This window comes from Geotrypetes seraphini, chromosome 3 (assembly GCF_902459505.1).
Source record: "Geotrypetes seraphini chromosome 3, aGeoSer1.1, whole genome shotgun sequence".
Classification (NCBI taxonomy): Eukaryota; Metazoa; Chordata; class Amphibia; order Gymnophiona; family Dermophiidae; genus Geotrypetes; species Geotrypetes seraphini.
The window spans coordinates 178,906,270-178,920,980 of NC_047086.1; the positions used below are offsets into that span (position 1 = coordinate 178,906,270).

The following is a 14,711-nucleotide window of genomic DNA, read 5'->3' on the forward strand; positions in this document are numbered from 1 at the left end:
GGTGGGTTACAATATAGGATCATTGGTGAATTCAAGAGAAGTTGAGAAGGCGGATTACAAAAGAGATATAAATGGTGGGTTACAATATAGGATCATTGGTGAATTCAAGAGAAGTTGAGAAGGCGGATTACAAAAGAGATATAAATGGTGGGTTACAGTAGAAGATCATTGATGAATTCAAGAGAAGTTGAGAAGAACTGGTAGTATCTGTGGGGCGGGGTGAAGGCAGGAGGATGGAAGTTAATTGATGTTAAGAGTGTTTCAGTGATTTCTTGAAGAGTATCGTTTTTATTTCTTTTCTGAAAATCTTGTATTCGGGGGTGGTTATCAGTAGGTTGGTGATTTGGTTATCCAGTTTTGCTGCTTGTGTTGCTAGGAGGCCGTCATACAGTTTTTTTCCGTTTGACTTCTTTGATTGGACGGTGTGTGAAAGGGGTGTGTGTTTTTCTATGTCTGGGTGACGTAGTTTGGTAGAGGCGGTTGTTTAGGTAGATTGGGCTGTCTCCGTTTAACGATTTAAATAGCATGCAGTAGAATTTAAATAGTATTCTCTCTTGAATTGGTAGCCAGTGTGAGCCGATGTATGCTTCTGTAATATGGTCGTGTTTCTTCAGTGAGTAGATGAGTCTCAGAGCTGTATTTTGGATTGTTTGTAGTTGTTTAGTCATTGTTGCAGGGCAGGGGAGGTAGAGGATGTTGCAGTAATCCAGTAGGCCTAGTATAAAGGTTTGAACTATGAGCTGGAATTGTGTTCTTTCGAATAATTTTCATACTTGTCTTAAATTTCTCATAACTGCGAAAGATTTCTGTATTGTTTTGTTTATTTGAACTAAGGCCAGTACTGGACAGACTTGCACGGTCTGTTTGTATATGGCCGTTTGGGGGTAGGATGGGCTGGAGAGGGCTTCAATGGCTGTGAGGGTTTAGATGGGATGGAGTAGGTTTTAACGGAGATTTTGGCTGTTGGAACCCAAGCACAGTACCGGGTAGAGCTTTGGATTTTTGCCCAGAAATAGCTAAGAAGAAAAAATTAAAAAAATTTAAATTGAATCCGGCTGGGCAGACTGGATGGACCATTTGGATCTTATCTGCCATCATTACTAGTTATTATATTACCTTTTTTTATCCCTCCCCCCAGAATGTTTCTGGCCAGCTCACTAGTTGCTTCTTCCTAGCCCCCTCCACAAAGTACATTCTGTCTCTGCTTCCTATCCCTTTCTCTACTTGCTAGCCCTTTTTATTTAAAAAAAAAAAAAAAAATTCTCTGCTCCTATTCTTTATCTTCTGGCTACCTGCAAAGTCTCATTTTGGATCTCTATTTCAGATCTTTAGTACTGTTGCACCTATTTATCTCCCTTCCATTTTCTTTCAATTTATTCATTGCTCAGAACTATAAAGGAACAGATCAATAATGTTTTGTTCTGAAGCCTGAATAGACCATTTCCTTCCTGTGGAAGTCAAGACTAATTCAGAGGACAGAGTTAACAAGACTTCAGAAAGCAGTACGTGTTTAGAAAAAAGGTTTAGATAACTTCCTAAAAGAGAAGTTTATAAGTCATTATTAAGATGGATGAGGGGAAATCCATTGCTTATTCCCTAGGACAGGAATAGGCAAATCCAGTCCTTGAGAGCCACAGGCAGATCAGGCTTTCAGGATATCCACAATGAATATGTATGAGATGGATTTGCATGCACTGCCTTCTTGAGTTGCAGATTGTGGATATGCTGAAAATCTGACCTGCCTGTGGCTCTCAAAGACCAGAATTGCCTACCCCTGCCCTAGGACAAGCAGTATAAGATATGTTTTAGTCTTTGGAATCTTGACAGGTACGTATGATCTGGGATAGCAACTGTTGGAAACAGAATGCTGGGTTTGATGGACCTGTGGTCTTATGTTCTTATGAAGTCAAATCAATCAAGGCACATATGAGCACTGAAGAGATTTAAGCATATACCATATCATATTGTTTCTTATACCCCACAATTGTCTACTGGGAATGGTTGTGGCTTACATAAGATTACAAGATTAATAAGGTTTAAATAGTTAAAACTATGCTAGTAGATAAAATTGAAATTTAGTAATGCTACCGTGCCACATGTGAACAAACACAAGAGCATTTCAGAGATTTCCATAGAAATTCTATCTACCTGAGAATTTGGTCCTTAGATCTGCCAGCAACCTTTGCCTTATTGTCTGCACTTTTCACTTGACAAGAAGAAATCTTGTCACCATCACAGCCAGTGACATGCAGGTCTCTGCATACATTCAAGTAATAGATATATTCCTTTTTCTCATCTGTAGTAAAATAGGAGTTCGTTCCTAAAAGGTAACAACAATCCATATAACCGAGTTATAATTGAGCAGCTCAAAAGCATTCAGAGTACAGCTATAAGCCAAACTAAAATGGCATATCTGGACCAAGCTGACCTATGAAGGAAAAGTATATGGCAGTCAAACCATTTCTCACCTGGCAGTCCAGTCACTGAATTTCCCATAAGAAAGCTTACACAAAAGTCAATGAGAAGAACCTTAAATGGTACAAATATAACACAAAAACATATTTGAATCCAAATGAGCAAGAGGAACAAAGTAATAAAAATGTTAGTATATAAGGAAACAAAAGGAATCTAGTTGATCAGTCTGCATTTGTTTCTAACAAATAGGCAATTTCAAAACAGCATTATACTTTTGCCAGTTTATTTTTACTATTACACACAGTAATAGAAAACCACATAGAAATAGGAATTCTTTACCATCAATTTTTGTTGTATCATCCACAGCAGTTTGTACATGTGTCTTACTACTACTTAAACAACATTCACCCCTCCTTCCAAAGGTGTTACAAGTTATGTGACTCCGGTTCTACCTCCCCTTTAGCAACACCGTTCCTGCTCTAGTTATAAGCTCTTTTCCAGTATTATGGCATTAGGAAGAATAAGTAGGGAATGTATGTAGAGCATGACTTATGGAATTCTTTCCATCTCTCTATATACCTGTGTTTGTTTCTAACTTAAAGAGAAAGGGTTGGATAGTTTGAATTGAGTAATATCCAAAAATTCCAAGTGTTTAGAAAGAATTATAAAAATAAACCATGCATTATAATACACAGGAGCAGCCCTATAAAGAGGCCAACTGCAGTGGAAGTATCAGGCAGCACTCTTCAGGGAGTGGCTAACTACCACTGGATGAACTACCCTTTTTTCTACTTTTTACTTCCCTCCTCTAAGTCTTTCCCCCTTTAATCTGGAGCTTCAGCTAATGACTTCATCGCATCCCTTCCCAGTATCTCTCCATCCCTCCCAATCTACCTTATTTGCATTGCAGAAGTTACTGGCGGCAGCAAGTCACATAGGCCGCCGACCCTGGCTTCTTCTTTCTACTATTGTGGCCCACCCTCTCTGATGTAACTTCCTGTTTCCTCAGGGGTGGGCCATAGTAGTAGAAAGATGATGCTGGGGTTGGTGGCCTATGTGAATACATGCTGCATAAGGTAATAAATAAAGTAGATTTGGCGAGGGGGGGTGAGGAGTTCAGTGAAGGCAGCAGCTGAAGCTCCAGATTAAAGGGGAAGAGACACAGAAAAGGAAAGTACTGTAAAAGCTGAAGGGGGAAAGGTAGTTGAGGAAGGAGTAAGATGACAGGCTGTGGCCTGGTGTGGTAGGGGAGGGTAGAGACAGAAGGGAGAGTTGTTGGCTTGGCAGGGAGCTAGAAAGCAGGGAGGAAGAAATGGCAGACTAGGGGATGAGATGTTGGGAGAAAGCAGAGGAAGGAGGGAGAGGTAAAGAAACACATAGGAGGGGGAGGAGGAGTAGAAGAGGGAGCAAAATGAGGGGAGGGAGAATGACTTAGAGGCAGAAGGGAGGAAAGAAGGGGAAAGAAGAAAGGTCAAAATCAGGGGAGGGGCCTGAAGAGGGAGATGCTAGAAATGGTGGATCCACATGGAAGAGGCCATGGGAGGGCTGTCAAAGTTATGAGTGAGAGAAGGTTATTGAATACAGAGGGTAAAAATATGGTAATGGAGAACAGGTGAAAGATAACAAGGCAATAAGAGGCTGAGAAATGAATGAAGTGGGAAAATGTGAGAGGAGGAGACAAAGTTGATAAGTAGATGAAAAATAAAAAGGAGTAATATAACAACAAATTTTTTTCTCCTTGCCAAGCTCTGTACTCAACCACTTACTCCTTGTCAGGGTCTGTACCCTGCCCCCCTCCCTGCCAGGCTCTGTATCCTGTCCTCCCTCTGGTGGTCTAGTGGTAGGCTGGGACAGGGCAGGCAGGCCTAGTGACAGGCAGGAAGGCCCCTTACCCACATGTACCCCCATCACCTTAAATCATCCCCCTATACCCCCTACGTACCCCCCAGTACCTTTCTTAATCATACCCCCCTTACCTTTAAAAATCCCTCCCTCCCTATATGGCTGTCTTGGTATTTTAAACATCCCCCTCCCCACCCCCTTGTACCTTTTAAAATCCCTCCCCCTCCCTTCCTAGACAGCTGTTTTGGTATTTTAAACATCCCCCCACCCCAGGTACCTTTTAAAATCCCTTCCTCTCTCGTTGTTTCCTCTTATTTCCCAGTCAGTGGCGCACAGGTCAGAAGAGCGCGGAGGTCAGGAGCAAAGCTTTCTGTGCTCCCGTTTGGGCTTGTGCTGATTATGAATGGCTGTGGTCAGTTCTTGTGAGTCCCACGATCGCAGCCATTCAGAAAGCAGTGCAGGCCTAAGCAGGAGCGTGGAAAGCTTTGCTCCTGATCTCTGTGCTCTTCTGACCTGTGCACCACTGGCTGGGAAATAAGAGGAGACATCTAGTGAGGGAAAGATCATGCTGGACCACCAGGTTATTTGTAACAAGGCACCATGGCGCATGGTGGGAGGGGTTGATGTTTCTCAAAGGTGCAGCGGGCGGGATGTTAAGGTGCGGTGGCAGAAGGGGCATTTTTAAATGGTATGGGGGTAATTTTTTGTACCTTCACTACATAAGGCGCATAGAGGGCGACAAATAAGGTATATATCGCAAAAGCCTTTCAGTTCTATGTGGTTTACAAAAGAGGTGGACTGACCATTATCAGTAAGCTACAACAGAACTTAGGCATAAGCAGAGGGTGAAATTTGAGTAGACACAGGCAGAAAAGCACAGTTACTTACCGTAACAGGTGTTATCCAGGGACAGCAGGCAGATATTCTTAACGTATGGGTGACGTCACCGACGGAGCCCCGGTACGGACCTTTTTAACTAGAAAGTTCTAGTTGGCCGCACCGCGCATGCGCGGGTGCCTTCCCGCCCGACGGAGGAGTGCGTGGTCTCCAGTTAAGATAAGCCAGCTAAGAAGCCAACCCGGGGAGGTGGGTGGGTCGTAAGAATATCTGCCTGCTGTCCCTGGATAACACCTGTTACGGTAAGTAACTGTGCTTTATCCCAGGACAAGCAGGCAGCATATTCTTAACGTATGGGTGACCTCCAAGCTAACAGAGAGGGAGGGGGGATGGTTGGCCATTAGGAAAATAAATTTTGTAACACAGATTGGCCGAAGTGTCCATCCCGTCTGGAGAAGGTATCCAGACAGTAGTGAGTAGTGAACGTGTGAACTGAAGACCAAGTGGCCGCCTTGCAGATTTCCTCAATAGGCGTGGAACGGAGGAAAGCCACAGAAGCAGCCATAGCTCTGACCCTGTGGGCCGTGACAGCTCCTTCCAGTGACAGGCCGGCCCGAGCATAACAGAACGCAATACAGACAGCAAGCCAATTGGACAGCGTTCGTTTAGAGACAGGACGACCCAGACGGTTGGGATCGAAGGTCAGAAAAAGTTGAGGAGAGGATCGGTGAGCCCTGGTACGGTCAAGGTAGTATGCAAGGGCACGCTTACAATCCAGCGTGTGCAACGCCTGTTCCCCAGGATGAGAATGGGGTTTCGGGAAGAAGACAGGCAATACAATAGATTGGTTGAGGTGAAAAGCCGAAACCACCTTGGGAAGGAATTTAGGATGGGTACGCAGAACCACCTTGTCATGGTGAAAAACAGTGAACGGTGGATCGGCGACCAGTGCATGCAGCTCACTGACCCTCCTGGCAGAGGTGATGGCAATGAGGAAAAGCACCTTCCATGTGAGAAGTTTGAGCGAAGTAGTAGCAAGAGGCTCAAAAGGAGGTTTCATGAGGGCTGACAAAACCACATTTAGGTCCCAGACGACAGGAGGAGGCTGTAGAGGTGGTTTGATGTTGAAGAGGCCTCTCATGAAGCGGGAAACCAGAGGGTGAGCCGTGAGAGGTTTTCCGAGGATAGGCTCATGAAACGCAGTGATGGCACTGAGGTGGACTCTGATTGAGGTAGACTTGAGACCAGCCTCGGACAGAGAGAGCAGATAGTCCAGAATGGTCTCTACCGCCAATGAGGTGGGATTGTGATGATGCAGGAGGCACCAAGAGGAAAACCGGGTCCACTTCTGATGGTAACATTGGAGTGTGGAGGGTTTCCTGGAGGCATCCAGAATGCGACGGACAGGCTGAGACAGGGTATCTGGAGAGGTCAGCCCGAGAGAAACCAAGCAGTCAGGTGGAGGGAAGACAGATTGGGGTGCAGTAGAGACTGATGCTGCTGTGTAAGCAGAGTAGGAAACACAGGAAGAGGAATGGGCTCCCTGGAGCTGAGCTGGAGCAGGAGGGAGAACCAGTGCTGTCGGGGCCACCGGGGGGCGATGAGAATCATGGTGGCCCTGTCCTTGCGGAGCTTGAACAAGGTCCGCGACATCAGAGGGAGTGGAGGAAAGGCATAGAGGAACCGATCCGTCCAGTCGAGTAGGAATGCATCTGGGGTCAGACGATGCGGAGAGAAGAGTCTGGAACAGAACTGGGGCAGCTGATGGTTGTGAGGAGCTGCAAATAGGTCCACTTGCGGGGTGCCCCAGCGAGCAAAAATGGAGTGGAGAGTAGGAGGATCCAGGGTCCACTCGTGAGGTTGCAGGATGCGGCTGAGCTGGTCGGCCAGGGAGTTCTGTTCGCCCTGGATATAGACAGCCCTGAGGGACAGATTGTGGGCTATGGCCCAGGTCCAGATTCGGAGGGCCTCCTGACAAAGGGGACGAGATCCGGTGCCGCCTTGCTTGTTGATGTAGTACATGGCGACTTGGTTGTCCGTGCACAGGAGAAGAACCTGAGGGTAGAGGAGATGCTGGAAAGCCTTGAGAGCATAAAACATGGCTCTGAGTTCCAGGAAGTTGATGTGATGTTGACGCTCCTGAGGGGTCCAAAGTCCCCGAGTGCGGAGATCGCCCAAGTGGGCCCCCCATGCATAGGGGGAAGCATCCGTGGTTATGACCATGGAATGAGGAGGCGGATGGAAGAGAAGTCCCCTGGAGAGATTTGAGGAGTTCAACCACCATTGAAGAGATTGCTGAAGAGACGATGTCACAGAGATGGGATGAGAAAGAAGATTCGTGGTCTGTGACCATTGGTTGGCAAGGGTCCATTGAGGTATCCTGAGGTGGAGTCATGCCAGAGGAGTTACATGGACTGTTGAGGCCATGTGGCCTAGAAGGACCATCATCTGGCGAGCAGGGATGGATGGATGAAGGAGCACCTGCCGGCAAAGGTGAAGTAGCGTCCGGTGCCGGTCGGCAGGAAGGAACGCCCTCATCTGATTGGTATCGAGAACTGCTCCGATGAACTGCAGGCGCTGCGTAGGAAGCAGATGTGACTTGGGATAATTGATCTCGAACCCCAAGAGATGGAGGAAAGAGATGGTTTGATGAGTGGCTTGCAGCACAAGCGGAGATGTAGGTGCTTTCACCAACCAATCGTCCAAGTATGGGAACACTTGTAGGTTGTGGGACCTGAGAAAAGCCGCTACCACAATCAGGCACTTGGTGAACACCCTGGGTGATGATGCGAGACCAAAGGGCAGCACCTTGTACTGATAGTGGTGATTTTGTATCTGGAATCGGAGGTAGCGACGCGAAGCCTGATGGATTGGGATGTGAGTGTAGGCCTCCTTGAGGTCCAGGGAACATAGCCAGTCGTGTTGAGATAGAAGAGGATAAAGCGTGGCCAGGGAGAGCATTCTGAACTTTTCTTTGACCAAACACTTGTTGAGGTTCCTGAGGTCTAAGATGGGACGAAGATCTCCCGTTTTCTTGGGTACCAGGAAGTAGCGGGAGTAAAATCCCTGACCCCTTTGGTCTGGAGGAACTTCTTCGATGGCATTGAGGAGGAGGAGGGATTGGACCTCCCTGAGGAGGAGAGGAGTTTGGGAGGAGTGAGAAGCAGACTCTACGGGAGGATGATCTATGGGAAGAGTCTGGAACCTTAGTGAGTATCCGTGGCGGATGATGTTGAGAACCCACAGGTCTGATGTGATGGCCTCCCAGCGTTGGAGAAAGATGGTGAGGCGGCCTCCGATAGGTTGAGGAAGAGGCATCGAAGGGTGGAGACTGGCTATGCCCTGGAGAAAGGAGTCAAAAGGGCTGAGGAGGTTTAGTCTGAGGGAGAGGCTTGGTCGCCTGGTGAGACTGAGAGCGAGCCTGAGTGTGCTGTTGTTGGCGAGGACGGCGAGATTGCTGCTGAGGAGGATTCAGCGGCCTGGCAGAGAATCGACGTTGATAAGAGGACTGAGGCCTGTATGGTCGTGCCGGTGGAGTTTTCTTTTTGGGTTTAATGAGGGTGTCCCATCTGGTCTCATGAGCCGAAAGTTTTTGTGTTGTGGTATCAAGAGACTCCCCAAAAAGTTCGTCACCAAGACAGGGCGCGTTGGCGAGACGGTCCTGGTGGTTTACATCAAGGTCAGACACCCTCAGCCAGGCTAGGCGTCGCATGGCCACAGCCAGTGCGGAGGCTCGTGAAGTAAGCTCGAAGGAGTCGTAAATCGAGCGCACCATAAACTTTCTGAGCTGAAGGAGGTTGGAAATCTGCTGTTGGAAGAGTGGGACCTTACGCTCAGGTATATATTTTTCTAGAGCAGAAAGTTGTTGGACCAGGTGTTTCATATAAAATGAAAAATGAAAGGTGTAATTGTTGGCTCTGTTAGCCAGCATGGCATTCTGGTACAGGCGCTTTCCAAATTTGTCCATTGTCTTTCCCTCTCTGCCAGGAGGGGTGGAGGCATAAACGCTGGAGCCTTGAGATTTTTTGAGAGTGGCCTCTACAAGGAGGCTCTCATGGGGCAATTGGGGTTTGTCAAATCCCGGAATAGGGATGACCCGGTATAAGCTGTCCAGTTTTTTAGGGGCACCTGGAACAGTCAATGGAGTCTCCAAATTTTTATAAAATGTTTCCCGGAGGATATCATGTACAGGAAGTTTAAGAAACTCCTTGGGAGGTTGGTCGAAGTCCAAAGCTTCTAAAAAGGCCTGGGACTTCTTAGAGTCGGACTCAAGGGGGATGGAGAGAGCCGCTGACATCTCCCGAAGGAACTTCGTGAAGGAGGATTGCTCAGGTTTAGAAGTGGTTTCAGCCATGGAGGGTTCCTCATCTGTAGAAGAGGCATCCTCCTCGGTACCGAGTGGGGATTGTTCCCATAGGTCTGGGTCCCTGATAGCCGGTTCAGTATGGCGGGTTTTAGAAAGGGACTTGCCAGATCGCATGGATACGGTGCCGGGGGATGAAGATCGGCGTCGATCTCTGTCCCTGGAGGAATGGTGCCGATCCCGATCCCAAGAAGACCGGCGTCGATCTGGGGCCTGGGAAGGGTCCTCTGCCGAGCAAGTCTGAAGTGCAGGCTGAGCAGATAAGACCGGCATGGATGTGTTCAACGGTACCGAGGGGGTGGATACCGGTGGAACGGTGCAAAGCTCGGGCTGGACCGGTACCGGAAGGAGCGGTGCCAGTAAGGTTGGAAGGAGCTGTTGGAGTTGCTTCTGTAGCTGCTCCTGAAGCTTGTCCTGGAGGATGGCCGAGATTCGGTCCTCCAATGGGGGCACCGGTACCGCTTTAGATTTCTTCGGTACCATAGGTGCTGCTCGACGCTCCGGCGATGAGGAGGCCGATGACGAGGCACTCACCGTGATCGGAGAGGAGCGTTTACGGGAGCGGCGGGACGTCGGAAGAACCGGGGTCACCGCTGTAGCTGGAGGTCGCTCAAGGGAAGTGGAAGGCTTCTTAGCCGGCTTACCTGGCGCTATCGACCCCGAAGGAGGATCAGGCGGTGTCGATGTGGTCGGTGCCGATTTAGGCGGTGCCGTCGACGTCGGGGCCTGATCCATGGTAGAACCGGTACCGAAAAGAATATTTTGCTGTATTTGCCGGTTCTTAAGAGTGCGTTTCTTGAGAGTAGCACAGCGGGTGCAGGTGTCAGCCCGATGCTCTGGACCCAAACACTGAAGGCACCAGTTGTGTGGGTCAGTTAAAGAGATCGGGCGTGCACACCGCTGGCACTTCTTGAAGCCCGGTTGAGGGGGCATGAAGGGAAACACGGCCTCCGCGAAATCAAACCCGGAGGCTTGGATGATTACAACAGGCCCCGCCGGGGCCGGCTGCAAAAATAAGGAAAAAGACACGAAAAGAATTTTTTTTTTTTTTTTTTTAGAAGAATGAAGTCGAAAGACAAAAATAGAACCAAAATTGGATCAAAAATCGCGAGCGGGAAGGCAAATTGAGAGTTTTCAACGGCCGTTGAAAAGCACATGCGTCTTCTTCGCTCCGCGGAAACGAAGAAACTGGAGACCACGCACTCCTCCGTCGGACGGGAAGGCACCCGCGCATGCGCGGTGCGGCCAACTAGAACTTTCTAGTTAAAAAGGTCCGTACCGGGGCTCCGTCGGTGACGTCACCCATACGTTAAGAATATGCTGCCTGCTTGTCCTGGGAACAAAAGTGAAACGGACCAACATGGAGAGTGAGAGAGGCCGGCCAAATACTTGATGAAATTGGGGCGGGGAGAGAGAGAAGGGGGCATATGATGGAAATGGGGTGAAGGGCAAGAAAGAAGAGGGCAGAGAATGACACGGGGACAAATTTTTCCATGTCCCTGCAGGAACTCATTTTCCCATCCCAGTCTAGCAAGGTCTTTTCTTGTCCCTGCCCCATTGCTGCAAGCTTTGTTCTCATCTGCACAAACCTCAAACACTTTAAAATCATAAGTGTCCAAGGCTTGTACGGTTAAGGCAGAGCTTACAGGAATAGAGCAGAGACAGCGACAAAACTTGTGGGGATGGGATGGGGAAATTGAGTTCCTGCAAGGAAGGGGACAAATTTGTCCCTGTGTCATTCTCTACTCTTCACCCCTGTGCTTAATAAAAGACCCACACACCCCAATCCTTGGAGATGTGCTGGTATTCTAGAACATTTGCAGTGCTGACTTTCATAGGCTAAGTTGGTATAGTTTGAGTTCTTAACCTGAAGCTAGTAAGATGAGAAGCTTCTGAATGTTAGATTGTATTGCTTTTGCTGATTTGAGACTAGAGTTTGTATGTTAGGTTGTAATGTGGAACATTCAACTTCTGCTCTGTACCTCTTGCTGGGAGTTTTATTGGTTAATCTTGGAATACCCATATGAATGAAAATTACACCAATGTGAATAAATGCTTACATAAAATTGTGCTCCTCATCTTAGAAGTATTGCAGCTAGATCCTGGTAGCCACCAGCACCAGAAGGCTCAACCCTGGCAGAATGAACTGGACATTTTTTCTTTTGTGTGTGGTTTGACTCCTTCATTAAGCTATTCGACTTTGGTTTTATGTGCATATCATATATAAAATGTATATGGTTTATATATTTTCATGATGTTATAAGCAGCCCAATTGTTTGGCTCCTGTCAATTTGCTGTATTCTATAACTCCCACCCATCTTACTCATCTCTCACCTCAGGTAACTAATTGTCTTGAGCTAATCCTTACAATAGATGTAACCATTAAATGTCACTGTGTAGCTGGAAGGGATCTCCAGGCCTCATCAGCTAGAGTAAATCCAAACCCTCCCAATTCACTTAAAGTGCAGCTGTCAGTGGCTCAAAGTGCTACCACTAATGCCAGTACTGCAAACATGTATAAAAACTGAAAATGCTGGCAGTGTCTGTGTCAACTAGACTGCAAGAATAAAGTATGTGGCAATAATGGGGAAAGCATGCCTCATGGAATAATTTCTAGTCCTATGTGGGTACGCTATAGTCCTTGTTTTAGAGAACATTCAATAACATTATTGAAAACTGTTAATAGTTAATAATGAATCTCATTGTACCGATATATTTGTAGTCCATATCTATTTTATTTTAATCACATTTTTTTACAAAATTTAAACATAATAGAAGCCAGAAAGAATATTTTTACCTGAGAGAGGATTGAGGTTTATAGAAACATCGTGCTGTGAATTGGTCAGCATGCAGGTCCCACTTTCCAAATAGTCTCTGTGGCAGGCATACTCTGTCACCCATTCAATTTCATAGCGACAATTTGTTTTGGCAGTCAACTTTGGGTCTGTTCTCTGATGGAAGGAAGATGAAGCTAAATGTAAATGTAAAATTTCAAACTAACAAGGTAATTTTAAGAATACTTTATGCATTAAAGAAAGCAGGCATTTTAACCTACAGCTAAAAATGAGGTTGGAACATGTATGAGTGCAAATATATTAAAGTACCATATATTTATTGTAGGCCATTTGCTTGATTTTCAAAGGGAAACTTCATGTGGGGGTTAAGGGGGGGATTCCTTTGAAAATTAACTTCCGGGCTCCTGTGACCAGTATAAAAATTGTTCCATAAAAGAAGGTAAAATGCTGGAAGGTGACAAAATTAAGATAACCTAAAGAACAGTACAGAACATTGAATAAATACACAAATAAATAAAATCACCTTTAGTCATAGATCAAATCAGTCATTAACAATAATGCATTTAGATTGATGTAATTAGATGTATCAACATCTCACATTCCAGTGCAATTGTATTTAAAATATCTTAGAAATATAGTCTGGTATAAAATATTCCAATCCACATAATACTGAGCATGAGTCAGAATCTGTGTGTGCTTTCTAATATATGGGATATAAAGCACAGTTACTTACCGTAACAGGTGTTATCCAGGGACAACAGGCAGCTATTCTCAACATATGGGTGACGTTATCCACAGAGCCTGGATGTGGACAGCTTCGCAAGCAGACTTGCTTGAAGAACTATTAGAAAGTTGCAACTGCCGCACCGCACATGTGCGAGTGCCTTCCCGCCCGATGTAGGATGTGCGTCTCCTCAGCTCAGATAGCTAGCAGAGAAGCCAACCAGGGGAGGTGGATGGGTTGTGAGAATAGCTGCCTGCTGTCCCTGGATAACACCTGTTATGGTAAGTAACTGTGTTTTATCCCAGGACAAGCAGGCAGCCTATTCTCACATATGGGTGACCTCCAGGCTAACCAGAATGGGTTTGTGGGAGTATTGGCAATTCAAGAGAATAAATTTTGTAACACTGCCTGGCCAAAATGGCCATCCCGTCTGGAAAAAGCATCCAGACAATAATGAGAGGTAAAGGTATGAACTGAGGACCAAGTGGCAGCTTTGCAGATTTCCTCAATAGGAGTAGATCTAAGGAAAGGTACTGATGCCGCCATGGCTCTGACTTTTGGGCTGTGACTCGACTCTGTAGATACAGTCCAGCCTGAGCATAGCAGAAAGAGATGCAAGCAGCTAACCAGTTGGCGATGGTGCGCTTGGAAATCGGATGTCCCAAAAAGTTGAGGTGCAGATCTGTGTGGCTTAGTTCTTTGCAAGTAAAAAGCCAAAGCACGCTTACAGTCCAGAGTATGTAGAGCTGTTTCTCCAGGATGAGAATGAGGCTTTGGAAAAAACACTGAAGTACAATGGATTTATCGAGATGAAATTCTGAAATCTGAAACCACTTTAGGTAAGAATTTAGGATAAGTACAAAAGACCACCGTTGTCATGATGGAATACTGTGAAAGGTGGGTCTGCAACTGAAGCTTGTAGCTCGCTGACCCTGCGAGCAGACGTGAGAGCAATGAGAAAAACCACTTTCCAAGTGAGAAATTTAAGATGAGCCGAAGCCATTGGTTTGAAAGGAGGCTTCATCAATTGAGCAAGAACAACATTGAGATCCCAAACCACTGGAGGAGGTTTGAGAGGTGGTTTGACGTTGAAAAGACCTTTCATAAATCTGGAAACCACAGGATGAGCAGAAAGGGATTTCCCTTCGATAGGCTGATGAAAAGCAGCAATTGCACTGAGATGGACTTGAATGGATGTGAATTTGAGGCCTGATTGAGACAAATGGAACAGGCAATCCAAAACTGAAGACAAGGAGGTAGATTGAGGCTCCTTGTGATGAATGGTGCACCAAGCAGAAAATCTAGTCCATTTCTGATTGTAGCATTGTCTAGTGGTAGGCTTCCTAGAAGCCTCTAAAATGTCCTGTACAGATTGAAAAAACTGTAGAGTGGCAATTAGGTTTAGAGGTACCAAACTGTAGGTGTAGAGACAGCAGGTTGGGATGAAGTAGAGACCCCTGACTCTGTGTAAGCAGAGAGGGAAAAACTGGTAGAAGTAGTGGCTCCTTACTGCTGAGTTGAAGTAGAAGGGAGAACCAAGGTTGCCTTGGCCACCGAGGCCTATCAGAATCATGGTGGCACGTTCCTGTTTGAGTTTGACAAGTGTCTTGAGAATGAGAGGGAATGGAGGGAACGCACAGAGAAACCGATTCGTCCATTCCAGGAGAAAAGCATCTGCCTCCAGTTGGTATGGGGAGTATAGCCTGGAGCAGAACTGAGGCAGTTTGTTGTTGTG

General features: G+C 46.5%; 1 protein-coding gene across 1 annotated transcript in view; it reads right to left on the minus strand.

Annotated features, from left to right (window-relative positions):
* The window catches only part of IGF2R (insulin like growth factor 2 receptor), a 358,657-nt gene that overhangs the window by 282,254 nt on the left and 61,692 nt on the right, over nucleotides 1-14,711 (minus strand). Inside the window, exons 8-9 of the mRNA XM_033935794.1 lie at nucleotides 12,255-12,408; nucleotides 2,149-2,320 (exon numbers count right to left, since the gene is read on the minus strand). Of these exons, the coding sequence (XP_033791685.1) occupies nucleotides 2,149-2,320; nucleotides 12,255-12,408 (326 nt within the window). The remainder of the gene's footprint in view (nucleotides 1-2,148; nucleotides 2,321-12,254; nucleotides 12,409-14,711) is intronic.